The sequence below is a fragment of the Chiloscyllium plagiosum genome, unplaced genomic scaffold, assembly GCF_037043375.1.
Source record: "Chiloscyllium plagiosum isolate Xiang-an unplaced genomic scaffold, Cpla_swu_hap1 HiC_scaffold_28, whole genome shotgun sequence".
Taxonomy (NCBI): Eukaryota; Metazoa; Chordata; class Chondrichthyes; order Orectolobiformes; family Hemiscylliidae; genus Chiloscyllium; species Chiloscyllium plagiosum.
In genome coordinates, this window is record NW_028270166.1 from 31,952,909 (window position 1) to 31,968,664 (window position 15,756).

General features: G+C 38.4%; 1 protein-coding gene across 2 annotated transcripts in view; it reads right to left on the reverse strand.

The window, feature by feature from the left end:
• lmnb2 (lamin B2) overlaps positions 1-8,706 on the reverse strand; it is a 35,598-nt gene extending 26,892 nt beyond the window's left edge. Inside the window, exon 1 of one of the 2 annotated variants that reach the window (XM_043721034.2) lies at positions 8,262-8,706. In XM_043721034.2, the coding sequence (XP_043576969.1) occupies positions 8,262-8,611 (350 nt within the window). In that variant the 5' untranslated portion in view covers positions 8,612-8,706. Of the gene's footprint in view, positions 1-4,204; positions 4,312-8,261 lie in introns of those variants that run through there. The other variant, XM_087976095.1, reaches the window with a different exon arrangement.
• Positions 8,707-15,756: the final 7,050 nt, after the last annotated feature.

Genomic DNA, 15,756 nt, shown 5'->3' on the forward strand with positions numbered 1-15,756 from the left:
GATGTGGTGAAGCTCTCCGAACCAAGATTTTCATTTTATTTTTAAAAAATTGTTGTTGCTGCAGCACATCTCTTCCAGCTACACTCTTCACTTGTCTGTCTTTCCTCTTGGGTTGCTGGCATTGCATGCCAGATACTTTTCTGAATTTGCCTTTTGTCAAGGTGGTTTATGGGATATTACTATATTGGATCGGTTAATTAGTAAGTTAATGAATGTATTATTGTTAGGTTTTCCAGTAGAGTTACAGCTAAGTCAATTCCTTTATTTCTGTTTTGCTTAAGTTAGTTTGACCAATTGAATCACATTCTGAATGCAAGGCTAAAATAAGAAAAGGTGTGTCATGGCTACCTTCTTAATATATTTTGAGGGAGTTTGGCTTGGTCCATAACCTTTATAAAAAATGGATTTTAGTTGAGGAACAAGATATTCTTATTGCAACTGTAAAAGGCATCAGTGAGGCCCCACTTGGGGGAAGAGAGATTATGCTAAGATTACATTCACCAGGATTTAGAAGGCTGAGGTATGGAGTGCACATAGAAACCTAAAAATATTTAAAGCAGGACTAGACTAGTTAGATACAAGAATGATATTCCTGATTATGAGGACTCCAGACCAGGTGCCATAGTTCTAGATAAGGGACAAATCTTTCTTAGGACGGAAATCAGGAACCATTTCTTCACCTAGAGAGAGCGTGGCTAGTCTGTGGCATTTACTATAGTGAATGTGGTTGAGACCAAAATATTGTGTAAGAGGGCGGCGGATCTAGCTTGTGATTAAAGGGTTATTTTGTTACTTGGAAGCAAGGGAGAGAAAGATAAGTTACGGTCTGGAGCCTTACGATCAGCCATGTTGAATGGCAGTGCAGACTCAAGATCGAATAGGCTACTCCAATCTTCAAATGTTTTCTACTTTTGATGGGTTAAATTTAAGTTTTTGCAATTGGTTAATTGTGGTTAGTCACAAACATTCATGAAGCGACAGAAGACAGGCTTATTACATAAAAAGAAAAGCTCTACATACACACTTAGAAAAAAAAACTCAACCCTATTTCCCAATTCCATGCTTTAGAGATTGAATCCCAATGAACTATCATACCCACTCCTTTCTCAGCTTTAGAAAAAAGTGAATTAATAGATGCTGTCTGGTTTATTTTCCTTCAATTGCAGAGACAATTTTATTACTGCTTTCAGAGTCTGATGGCACAACATTTCACAATTCAGATGGCCTCAACATTCTCAGTTCTGGAAGCTTCACAGACTATAAACGATGATAAAACTAAAGTGACAACTGCCCTGAACTGATATAGGGAAAGGCTGCTTCCCATTTAAAAAAAGCCCTTGTTCTCCTCCTAGGAAATATTCCATCTTCTAAACTACAAGCTTTAAACAGAGACAAAAATAGAAATTGCTGGAAAACATCAGGGTTGGTAGCACCTGTGGAGAGAAATCAGAATTAAACGTTTCAGGTCAAGTGACCATTCCTCAGAACTTGAGCTTTTCCAGCAATTTCGATTTTTGCCTCAGATTTACAGCATCCATAGTTCTTTGGTTTTTAAAAGCTTTAAACATTCTGTTCAGAGAATCCCTACACTGTAAAAGACCATTCAGCACATTGCATTTGCAATGACCTCCAAAGAGCATCCAGCCTAATCCCTATTTTTTTTTTTTTAAAAATGGCTAATCCAGCTAGCCTACATATCCCATTACACTATGGACAAGTCATCTCACCTGCACATCTTTGAACTTTGGGAGAACATGCAAGCTCCACACAGTCCCCAGAGAACAAAAACTTACAGCACAGGAACAGGCATATCTGCCCTCCAAGCCTGCATCAATCTAGATGCTATATTTAAATTAGCCACCTATTTTCCAAGAATCTGTATCCCTCTGTTCCCTGCACATCTGTCTGGTACATCTTAAGTGACGCTATTGTGCCCACCTCCGCTGGCAACATGTTCCAGGTAGCAATCACCCTCTGCGTAAAGAACTTCCCACACATGTTCCACAACTTTTCCCATCTCACCTTGACCTCATGACCCCTTGTAATAGAGTCCCCCACTCGGGGGGGGGGGAAAAAAAGCTTCGTACTACCCACCGTGTCTATTCCTCATGATTTTGTAGGCCTCAAGTCTTTCTAATGTAAAAATCCTAATATACTCAACCTCTCTTCGTAGCAAGCGTGCTCCATACCAGACAACATCCTGGTGAACCTCTTCTGCACCCTCTCCAAACGGTCCACCAGCTTCTGGTAACGTGACGACCAGAACTGCACACAGTATTGTAAATATGGCTGAACCAAAGTCCTATACAATTGTAGCTCCTGCCAAGTCTTGTATTCAATACCCCGTCCAATGAAGGAAAGCATGCAGTGTGCCTTCTTGACCACTATTGATCTGTATTGCCACCTTCATGGTACAATGGACCTGGAACACCAGATCTCTTGGTACATCAGTTTTCCCTAGGACATTTCCATTTACTCTATATTTTGCTCTAGAATTGGATCGTCCAAAATGCATCAACTTGCACTTGACTGGATTGAACTCCACCTGCCATTTCACTGCCCAACCCTTTCATCCAGATTATTTATGTCTATCACAAGCAGTAGTCCCAGCACAGATCCCTGTGGAACACCAATAGTCACAGTTCTCCATTTTGATAACCTCTCTTCCACTACTACCATCTCTCCTGTTGCCCAACTAGTTCTTTATCCATCTAGCAAGTACTCCCTGGACCCCAGCTACTTCATTTTCTGCATCAGCCTACCATGGGGAACCTTATCAAGTGTCTATTAAAGTCCATGTATATGACATTTACAGCCCTTTCCTCAATCAACTTTGCCACTTCCTCAAAAAGAATTCTATTAAGTTGGCAAGACATGACCTTTCTGCACAAAACCATGATGCTACCATCAATGCTATCACCATTTTGTTCCAAACATAAATAGATCCTATCCCTCAGTATTTTCTCCAGCAGCTTCCCTACTGACATCAGGTTTATCGGTCTATAATTTATGTGGATTATCCTTGCTGAAATCATACCCACATCCTTGGCACACAGTCAGCAGTGCTAACCACCAGGCCACCATGCTGCCCCTTGTGAAATTGTAAATCTAATAGCCTTTAAAAAAAGTGTTCACACTGCTTGTCATAAACCCAACAGTATCATGTCCATTAACACTACAGGGGTCGTCTGGAACTGGATTACAATCATGTGCCTTGGAACAAATCCACTTTTAGGTCACTATCCAAAAATGTTATTTTTAATAATGTTGGGAGTTTTAAAAGAGAAAATTATACACCTTTCATCATATATGCAACAGATTTGAATTATCAATGATAATTTGTATTTCCCCAAAGGCCTCAAATTCACTCAACATTCGTTTTCAAATACTCTAAAATGGAGTTTAAATTATCTTGGTCATTCCATAGGTCAGTCGTGCACTTAGAATCCCAAAGAATTTTTTTTTTTTTAAAATCACGATTTTCCATGTTAAAACAACTGGAATGAATGATCTGCGCATTTCCAAATGCCAAAAGCAGTTGATACAAATAACTAGCCTACTCAATTTTTTTTTAAACGTTTCGCTTGCGAAAAAAAATTAGACACGAGAAACTGCAATGGGATTTGAATCATACTGCAGCCGCAATCCTGATTCAAAGTATTCAGTACCAATGTATTTTCAAAGACGGGATCCACCTTTGTCAGGAGCGCAATTAACGCGAAATCTCAATGCTGATCCTGATTGGATAAGTACTCGAATGGCTGCTCACATGCGTGATGAAAGGTATCTGCAACAACATTTTTGGACTTTTGAAGCCAGTTAAAAAAGAACTTTCATCTTAAAATATGGCCTTAGCTAAATTTCCCGCGTGTTTAGTGACTTAGAGTACAAGGATACTCCACCCCCTCCCCCCACCCCGAAAGAAAGCTGGAACCCACGGACCGATCTCAGTTTCATTGCGTTTCCTGTTATGGCGTGATCTACCCGACATTAAATCCACGAACACAAAATAGTCGAATTTGCAGCAGATTAAATGGCATCTTAGTCAGAAAAAGAATACAGTAGATAAAAATTCTAATTGTGTTGAGAAGATAATGCCACGTCGTCTCACAATGGCTATTCTGTCCAGCTCGATATAAATGGAGTCATGCACTCGCCGCCGCCAACATTTCAAACTGAAAAAAATTGAAGAACACCACCCCACCTCGGTACACACCGCGGTATCCAATGATAAAGCGAAAGAACTTAAAATAAAAATCGGTAACGTGCGAATTAATTTAAGTCGCCGACTCCATCAGTTTTAGATATATGCAGTTATTCCCTAACACTAAAATGTGATGGATTCCTCTCTACACGTATTGTTCTAACCAGCGCGGAATTATTGGGCGTGACTATTCGTTTCTCCTGAACATTAGCCTGGAGCACAAAGGATTGGGGCGTTGATAACAAAACCAATACCCGCACACGTCCTCCGGGACAGATAAAACGAAAGCCAATCAAATCAAGTGAAATTTATAGCAGCCATCCAGATGTGTTCTCCCCCTACCCCAAAATTAATGGAAGACAGATTTTGGTTAAAGCTGAAATAAAAAGAAACAGTCTCATCCCAATAGAATAGGATTCATATTTTCAAGATAAATCCCATCACGATCAGGCTAGAGAAAAACAGATGTACATCTACAATGGAACCACAAAATGGTGATGCAATTTTCATAAAGTCTGATGGAAGGCTCTCAGGCTTTATATCAGGAAATTAAAAGATGCCATGTTGGTTCAGTATGTTAATATACGTACAAAAATATTCTCCATTTGTAATGAATGAAAGCACTTTAAAGTACAATACATTTTCAGTTCAGAGAGAAATATCCATCCATCAATTCTCACATTTAAAACCGATAAAACCATCACCTTCATTTCAACAGCAGTCCTATTTTAAATATTTGCAACTTTATTAGGACAAGAGATTCCAGCACTTGCAATTGCCATTCAAATTACAATTAAGGATTTTTAAAAGAAACTGTCAAAAGTGGTCCACGGAGAAGACTACTACGACAGAGTTATGCAAGGGCATACAATCAGCAAACTTGCCAGCTAGACTGCTGAAGCAAAAGAAAAACCAAACTACAACTAGGGTGGCCATTTCTGCCTTTGAAAGTATAAAATAGTAGGTACTGGTTAATGGGATTCAACGATAGCACCACAAAACTAGTAAGCTTTCCATTCCTGTCCACTGGATAGTATTTTTAACCTTCCAGGCAGTCATAGTGAAGAGAAAAATCAAAAAAAAATCAATAAATAAAAAAAAAGTGTAGCATACTTTAATTTGCAGCTCTTTGTAACTTGATGTACAATATTGACAAATACATCATAAGATGTTCTCAATAAAAAAATTTTGATTATGTATTTGTTTGTTTCTAGGATTCCTAATCTTGCTGGATAGAGCAGGCAAGTTAATTCTTTTAAATTTACACCTAGCTGCAGCCCATCATTTTCCCCAGAAGAGCTAGAAGATTCAGAAATCAGAACACCTGTCCTTTTAAAAACAAAGGAAACGTACTGGAAAGAATGGAAACCCTTTATAAGAGTCACGTGATTTACGTTCAGAAGCACTCTGTTCACCAAGGAAAGAAGTGATATAACATACGTGGGGAATCAATGTGCTTCACCAGGAGAGAGAAAAAAAAAATCACTTCCAGTTTACAAATGTTACTGATAAAACAAAGGAAGAGCAAAGACTTAAAACATTGGAGTAGGGAACCAGACTGATAGTTCAAACCAAACATTTTGGATACAAGTCCCAGATGCTAATAGCTTTGCCATTAAATTCAGAACATTTTAATACAAGTGTGCAAAGTATTTAAACAAACCTCAAAACTATTAAAAACATTTTAAAAGCTATAACTATACTCAGATAGTACAAGAAATTTTATACAACTCAGACCCACTCACCTACCTTCATAGAGTCAGAGTTTTATACAGCACAGAAGCAAAGCCTTTATCCAACTCATCCACACCGCCCAGATATCCTAAACTGATTTAGTCTTATTTGCCAGCATTTGACCCATATTGCTCTACACCCTTACCAGAGGTGTACCCATCCAGATGCCTTTTTTAAAAAATTTGCAATTATACTCACCTCCACCACTTCTTCTGGCAGCTCATTCCATACATGCACCACCCTCTGCATAAATGTTACCCCTCATGTCCCACTTAAATCTTTTCCCTCTTAACTTTCACCTATGCCTTCCAGTTTTCGACTCCCCTACCTTGAGAAAAAGACCTTGGCTATTCATTCTATCCATGCTCCTCACGATTTTATAAACTTCTGAAAAGCCCCAGTCTATTCAGCCTCTCCCTATAAAAGTCAAACTACCCCCAATCCTGGCAACATCTTTGTAAATGTTTTCTGAACTCTAAAGTTTAACAGCACTTTCCTATAGCAGGGAGATCAGAATTGAATAGAGTATTCCCAAAGTGGCCTAACAAATCTCCTGTACAACCACATGACATTCAAACTTCTACACTCAATGCACTGATCAACGAAGGCAAGTATGTCAAACATCCTCTATGCTGTCCAACTGCAACTCTACTTTCAAAGAAACTTCCTTCACATTAAGTGAAAACTGATTTCCCATTAACCTCCATATTGATCAACTTTATGTTCAAATCAAAAAAAGAGGAAATTCAACAAGTAGACTAGTATATTTTTAAAAACTGAAATCTATCCTTCTTTCCTATCAAGTTCTACAGCATCAGCTGTTGCCTTCATAGCTTGATAACACCTATTGTTCAGAGTAACCAAAGAATAGTCAGTTCACTGAGAAAAATAAAAGGTTCCTGCATTGTAGCTCTAATGTTTTCCTTCACAAATGGTAAAGAGCTAAACAATAAGTTCACATGGATTTATTTTGACATTTTAAAAATCAGCTGAAGAGGAGTCAGAAAACTCCATGAAAAGTAAAATTATCTAAAAAGAGTTCCAACATCTTCCTTATCAAGATGCACCATAAATTTAATAGCTTAGTCAATCTCAAAATAAAAGAAAACAGTGTTCTACTGCCCTATTATCACTGCTTTGATACCATGTGATGCTGCACACTTCAAGCCTTGACGTTTCAATCCCACAGAAATAAAACCAAAAACATTAAAACTCATTGCTCAAGTTAATATAGAACATACTGCTGACAAGAAACACCAGCAGCTCAAGAAATGACAAGCATGCAATCTGACAATTAATTTAGTTTGACTCTTTCATATTTGCTGTCAAACAATTTAAATCCTTAAAACAAGTTATATTCATAGGCTTGTAGCAGTTTTTCACTGATCAATCCAGTTAGCCTCATTCACTTACATCCCTGTAATTTTTCTTTCAGTGTTCATCAAATACTTTAGAGGGAGTGTATTGAATTTATAAATCAACACACTAAGTATATTCCAGCCTATTCATTGCTAATAACCTACACTTCATTAACAATCCTTGTCATTTAGTATAACAAATGAATTACTGAAGATGAGAAATTACTTAACATAGAAGACTGTGGAAACTCAATTGAATATATTTAAAAGCTAGATATCAATAAGATACTTGGGCACCAATGGAGTAAAAAGGGTGGGAATGTGAAACGGAGAATCAGTCATGATGTCATTAATGCTATATAGCTTATTCATATTTCTATTTGTGTCAAATACAAAGAAAGTCATGAGTAACATTTAACAAAAGACTAATATTGATCAATAGCCCTCCTTTGATCTTGACAAGCTATGCATTAAAAACATTCCTACAATGTAGTTAAAAGTAAATACAACCCAAATAATTTATTTTTGATTGTTACAAAGTATAAACAAGCTAACTTGCACACTTGAAGACCGCAGTAAAAGTCGTAACTGGGGGAAAAACGTTTTACATGGACAGGACTGCTTAGAACGGAAAGCGCGATTTCAACTGCAAACTGGTAAGATATTAGCAATTTTAAAATGTAACACGACTGCCAAAAAAATGTAAATAGTCGGGTGAAACTGGGTAACGATGGTTTAGTACATCAAACATGCACACACGAAAATCAAAGGTTTTACTGATACATTGACTCAATTACCTCCCTCCTAAAAGAGGTGTTGAATAGATTGACAACTGAAACTTAACAACCAACATGAAAAAAGGGCACGTGTGAAAATGCAGCTTCACAAATCAATATAAACAAACAGTTTATAAACAACTCAGTCAAGTTTATATTAAAACGTGGGTATAACATATACTACTTTACTTTTTGCTGAGTTCGTCCAGCTCCGTTTTACTCTTGCCCAGTTCGATCTGCAGCTTCGCCTTTTCCCTCGCTGTTTCGTCCAGCAACCGCCGAGTGTCGGCCAGCTCCGTCTCATACATGGCTTTGATACCGGTCAGCTCACGGGTCGTCACCTCTTCTTTTTCGGAGATCTTAAATTGCAGAACGCTATTTTCGCACTCTAAGGAACGCACCTTGTCGATATAAACGGCAAGGCGGTCATTGAGATTCTTCAACTCTTCTTTTTCCTGGATTCGAGTAATTCGAGTCGGACTCAGAGGCGTTTGGGCCCCACTGGCCCGGGTGTGTTTCTGGGCCGGAGTAGTTGACATGGTTAAAATTCCTTGCTAACTACCTGATTAATAAAAAATTAGGCTCGTACCGATCCGCAAAAACCTGTGCTTCCAAACCCCTTTTATTCAATGAACTAGAAAATGGCGCCCTTATCATGCGGCGCTCCGCCAGGGGAGTGGACGACGGAAGGAAGTAGATACGATGCAGACCGGGAATTGTAGTCCAATAAAAGCCCACCTTTTTGACTGTTTCTCAGGATATTAACAACCAGCCTCAGGTAGCGATATCTGTTGTCCTGCTTTATCTACACCGATGAACACTCTCTGGTAATTTGGTTTACATTCTGTGACCCAGGATTGAAGCCAGGTGGACTACAAATCCCAGCGTACTTGTACACGGGGCCCAGAACCTGAATTGCGGCTCACCTCCAGCACTGATTGGCTCTTATGCAGACGGTTAATTGTCAATCATCTGTGCAGCGCCCACCCTACGGCTGCCCGCGCCCTAACGGAAAGCGCGGTTTTCAAATTTTGGCGCGCCTCGACAAACCGCAACGGATTGAAGGAATTGTCTCGGGATTCAGGTGCAATTTGAGAGGGAGGTGAGGTCATTATCTGATCAAACAAGTATTTTTTTGTAAGAGAAAAATTAAATATTAAAAATCGCCAGCTTTAAAGTACTGGTTGTTGGTACTTCCCCCCCCCCCTTAAATAAAAATTATGAACTAATCCCCGTTGCTATACAGTCCCTTTTTCATACAATGCAAAAGGTGAAATCGAAGTTTTAAAATTTTCTTCTACACTGAATACATTCAATTCGCCACCGATTAGTTACTTTCAGCTCATTCTGAACTCCAGAACCAGAGGTCATAGGTTTAGGGTGGAGAAGGGAAAGATTTGAAAGGTTCCGAAGGGGCAACTTTTTCACGCACAGGGTGGTGGGTGTATGGAATGCACTACCAGAGGAAATGGTGGGAGCTGGTACAATTACAACATTTCAAAGGCATCTGGATGGGTATCTGAATAGGAAAGGGATTGGAGGGTTATGGGCCAAGTGCTGGCCAATGGGACTAGATTAATTTAGGATATCTATTCTTAGCTTGTTCTTTTTAACCGGGCTCCCCCTCCCTTACCTAATCTTTCTGGAACACCTTAGTTGTTCAGAGAGCTGCTGTATATAAGATTGACAGAATGACTTCCTACAAATAACAATTCTGTGATTATTTCTTCCTAATCTCCCATCTCTTAGACAACTTTTTTTCTGGTGTGGACAAACTATCACCTCTGGCTTATTAGACGAAGCCTGCAAAGGGAATAACATTTCAAATTTGAGGCAAATTAGATTTACAAACTACATCAATCTTCCTTTAACTCTCTCTATAGTCAGCATCTAAATGATGTCTTTAGTCCTACAGTTTAACTGTTGGACAGGCTATGATCATGACATAATCACAAAAATAGCAAATATACATTAATTAAACCTCATTGTTTTGATTTGTTCATTTTTATTGCCCTGTGTCATGTAGGTGCAATCTCCAATATGTATGATAAGTTACAACTGGTTATCAATAACACAATCTATTTCAGCTGGTGCCACTAATTTTCTCAACCACTGAAATCCATTTTTCCATTTTTTTAAAATTTGACTTTTTAGAATTGGAACATATGACTGCAATAATTTTTCAGGAGACTAAAATAATTGTTCCTTGATGCCATTTCACTGGAATTTATTAAATTCACGTATGTAATTCTAGCAGATTGTATTAGTGATAGCACCATTCGAATTGAAATTAATCTTGTTAAATTGAACGTGTCCTATAGAAAAAGCACAAAAATGGCAAACTAGAGGAACACAGATCAGTTCTACTGATTATTGTTTTTTCTTGCAACTTTGAATGATTATGAATCACCTGTGCAATGACAGACAAAAGAGAAATAAAACCAGAAAAATGCCAGAATTACTTGGTGGGAGTGGAATTCCCATATGAAAGGTCACTGACCATGTACTAACACTGTTTATTCATGGATGCTGCCAGGCCATTTGAGTATTATCTGCTTTTATTTCAGATGTCAAACACCTAGTATTTTGCTTTTGAATTAAGCAAATGAAAAATACCCTGCTGAACTTCTCAAAATACAAATATTTTGCAGTCACTAAAACCTCAAACTATGGCCTGGAGTTGTAAAAAGCAAAATATTACAGCTGCTCAAACTGAAATAAAAATATATTGCAACCTCAATTTAAAATCTCATCGTAAATGATCTGTACTGTCTGAGGTACCATACACTTGCATCACTGCTACACTGGAATGAGCACTTCAAGTCTTGGAGTGTAGTTATAAAATTTTGAAATTGACCTTTGTCAATACTTATTACGTGGCCCAATCTTCATACTTAATCCCAATTCCCTGGTGTTAACCAGATGACTGACCAAGCAGTGGAAAATTAAAAGATAATTTATACATGCTAGTAACTGCAAGTTATTTTATTTTTGTTTTATTTTAAACTTTCACTTTAATTTGTATTTGTGAAGCTCTTAAAAGTGTGCTTGTTGTGTCAAGTTTTGTATCACTCACTGTGACCTTTATTAAAAGCAAAACCAGATCAGAAGTGAGGATGCAACCAATAAGTCATTGGATTCCTAAGAATTTAATTACTGAAAAACGTTGGACCAAAACAGAAAGCGACAGAGCAGAAACCACACGTTAACAATGAGTTTTTCTTCCTCCCCACAAACTAGTAATCATCAGCTTCTGATCAACCACTAGGGAACTTTGATTTTGAAGGTTTTTTTAAATGAAATCTGTGCACAGTTCTGACAAGTTTTTTTTGTCGAGATTTATACTTTAACTTTTGAGCATTTTACAGCCTATTTGTGATTTTCTCAAGACTCACTTGCCTACTTGTACTGTAATTTACTGGGCTGAATGCATTATTGTTCAGTCTTCACTACAAAAAAAAGTATAGTGCAAAGGAACAGGTCCTTCAGCCCACCTGACTGCACCTACACATAATGCCTTTCTAACTTAAAACCTTTTATTTCTCTGCTGTTTGTATCCCCTGCTTATTCATGTATGTGTTGCTGTTCTATCAGCCTCATCTGGCAGTGCATTCCAGTCGCTTACCTCATTGTGTAAAAACAAACTTCCACTGACATCTCCTTTAAACTTACCCCTTTTTACCTAAAACCTATGTTCCCTAGTAATTGACATGAGAACCCTGCCAAAATGACTGACTACCCATTCCTCCCATAATGTTGTCGATTTCTATCAGGTCGCCTCTCATCCTTTGACGTTCAAGTTATAAATTGTTTTGTGGAAATCGTTACAAATGTGCTGGAACGAACACAATGTTGCAGTTTGTATGCGTTGACCGTATCTTTAAAATGTATTATTCACAAACTGTCAAGAATTTGCATGCTCCGCGTACGTAACTTATTTTTGAGATACAACACAGAATAAGGAATCAAGCATCAGCTTCAGTTTTGTTCTGCATTCGTCCTTTGCATTATCCATTTAATGTGATCCAGTATAAGCGGCGAACCTAGCTAAAATCAGAACAACAAAGTGGGTGCATGTTTAGGAGTCACAATTTCATTACAGCTTTCTTCGTACCCAAGTTAGTCCCAGAAAAGCTTGGAAGGAGTTGTCCAAATATCCAGTGATCAATTCAGATGTCTTCTGGAGCAACTATTATGGGAGGAAACAACAGTTGGAAAAGAGGAGGGAAATCGCCGTCTGGCCTGGTTCAATTCAATATTGAGATTTTAAAAAGGAGTGTGACGGGGATGGGGGGAAATATTATGAAAGCTTAAAAATGTGTCTTTAGCTACGGCATGACAACAGAATCTTTCTGTCTGTAACCTACAGTGTACCGTTGATGTTCAAACATTACACACGCCCTGAAACCGCAAGTGTCAACTCCTTCAGATTTGGAAAACTGGAAAAATTGAGGAGCAATTTTTTAAAAAGGTGAAGGTAATATATCTCACGATATAGCACATTTTCTTTTAAATTGGAATGTTATTTACTCGATTTGCTGAAACAATGCTTAGTTTTATTATTATCAAGAGTCCCTTTTTTTAAAAAAAAGTGAGCTTGTAGCATTCGAAATCATCGTTGGAAACCTATCCTAAAAAGGGAATGTTTGCAAAGAAGTTCACCCATTTTGTTTTGAATATAAAGTAAATCTGTGGCCCTCTGGTGGTCAGAATAGTTTATATTTTGTCAATTTCATGTGGTTTGGCACTGACTGCAGTAATGAACATCCTAAAATAAAAATTTGTGAACATAAAAATCTTTTACTTGTGGTTTCTAGCTTTGGAGGAACTTCTTGTGGCAAAAAACAAAAGTTTTCTGTAGATATAAAATATTCTTTTATCCATCCTTACCTTTTTCCATTTGTTACTGACAGTTGCTGATGTATATTTTTAATTGTACTGTTAACCCTCTGGTATTTCTGCTAAACAGATGTGCTAATTGTCTTGGGGTCAAGGCCTAGCAATATCCTGTGTTCACTGATGCATCTTCAAAACTAGCCACTACATAGTCATGTAGCACAGAAGGGGACCTTTGGCCTATCAAGTCTCTTCCAACCTATCTAAATTAATTCCACTTTCCAACACTTGACCTATAGTCTTGAATGTTACGACATTTCAAGTGTTCATTCAGAAACTTGTAAAAGTTTGCAAGGTTTCTCAACTCTACTACCCTCCCAGGCAGTGCATTCCAGATTCCCACCACCCTTTACATGAAAATAAATTCCTCAAATCCCCTCTATACCTCCCACTTTTCACCTTAAAATTATGCTCCCTTGTTATTGACCCCTCAACTAAGGTGAATAGCTGCTTTCTATCTATCCTGTTTATGCACCTCAATTAAGTTTCCCCACCCCACCCTGTTCCAAAAAAATGTCAATCCAAATTATCTTCAAAGAAAAACACTCCAACCCAGCCAGCATCCTGGTGAATATCCTCTGCACATCTCCCAGTGCAATCGCCGTCTTCCTACAGTGTGATGACCAGAACTGCACCCAGTACTCCAGCTGTGAGCTAACCAAAGTTTTGTATGGCTCCAGCATAACCTCCCTGCTCATATAGTTTATGTCATTTTATCAACTGTCTATATCTTCCTATAATCTAGGATCTTCTTTCTCACTAGTAACCACCAAACAATCTTTGTCATCTGCAAACTTACTTATCATTCCCCGCACACGCTCATCTACATCATTTGTATATCATAAACAATAAGGATCCAGCACTGATTCCTGTGGTATGTCATTGGACACCATTGTGATGACCAGGAGAAAGACCTATGAGTACCTTTTACTGTCAATCCATACTCTGCTCCCTGCCCTTCTAGCCCAGACAAATGATAGGACCTTGATGTTAGTTCAGTGGTTCTTAAACATTTTTGTCTGAGCACCTATGAACATGGATCACCTATCATATCTGCTTTTGTTTGCCATTTCAATAAAACTCAGCAAAATTAATGGGAAGTATATTGTTACTTTTGATGGGATTTCCAAGAGTGATACCTGGCTCTAAGCTGAAGAGCTTCAGTCTCTAATTGGATTCTACATGCAGCAGTTATTCTTCATTTTCAGCACATAAGGATTTGAAAATCCAGTCTTGCATTTATATGTTGTAACGTAACATAAATCTTGCTCATAAAACAATATTGTTGGTCAAGCTTATGCCATGCATGGAGGAGCTGATCTGTTGTGTGACATCATGTGAGTGATAGAGAGGAGGCTTTTAGTCTGTTCTCTTGTATAAACTTGGCCATGGTGTTGTAGTTCAGTGGCTAACATTTTGGGTCAGCCTCTAACCTGGAGGATCATTGTCAACCAGTCATGGTCTGTGAACCACGTTGAGAACCACTGGCCTAACGTAGCACAGTATTTCCAACCTCTGCTCTTTTCATCTTGATACCTTTGCATATTAGGCCATCAGAAGAGTCCCATCAATGGTAATACAGCAGTCGCATGTTCTAAAATAAGGAAAGATTAATTGCCTGCTAATATCTAGTTACATCACTTAGTAATATCTACATTATAACAATGACTACATTTCAACAACTAGTGAACTGCTTGTAAAGCAGTCTGGGTTATGCCATTCTTAATATCATGATTTAAAAGCTGTTCTATACCAAGTAGTTTCAGGGCTCAAGTAGAATGACTTTTTCTGACAGCCTGGCTGAAGCTCAGACTTGAGGAGTGGAAAAGTACTGGTACAAACATGCACAGTGACATCCATAGCACATCAATATTTGAATGCAAGTTGAGGCTGAGCACCTTGGCAACACAGATTGTGGTATCTTTAGACAAAGAAAAAGGCTGTTGCCAAGTAAGATCAGTTAATTCTATTACTAACTAGAAAGGGGAAAATAATGTTTGTAAAACTATTTATAAACTTACAGCTCCATGAAAAGTATTTAACTAGTTTCTATGGTTAAATAATGGGAAAATGCAAATTTCTACATTTGCAGATGTTATGAAACTTTGAAATGTAGTAAACAATGAGGAAGAGAGCAACAAATTTCAGAAGAACATGGACTGGTGAAATGACATTTGGCAGATAAGGCAACACAAATGAAACAGTAGAAGTTTAAAGGTGAGATGTAAGATATACAGACTCAATAATTTTTTCAGCGATTAAAAACAGAACTGTTGTGGTTCTGTTCGCCGAGCTCTCATGAGCAAAACCAATGTAGTGTACAAAATCCCATGCAAGGACTGCATAAAACACTACATGGGACAAACAGGAAGACAGCTAACGATCCGCAACCATGAACAGCAACTAGCCACAAAATGACACGACCAGCTATCCTTAGTAGCCACGCACGCAGATGACAAGCAACATGAATTCGACTGGGACAACACTACTATTATAGGACAAGCCAAACAGAGAACAGCCAGGGAATTCCTAGAGGCATGGCACTCATCCACACATTCAATCAATAAGCACATCGACCTGGACCCAATATACCGACCACTGCAACGGACAGCTGGAACTGACAACCGGAAGCGGCAGATTCAAACCACTACAAATGCCAGAGGAAAGATCACAGAAGCGCTTCACAGGAGGCTCCCAAGCACTGAGGATGTCACCTAGACAGGGGACGAAACGTCTGCAACACAAATTCCCAGCTCGGCGAACAGAACCACAACAACGAGCACCCGAG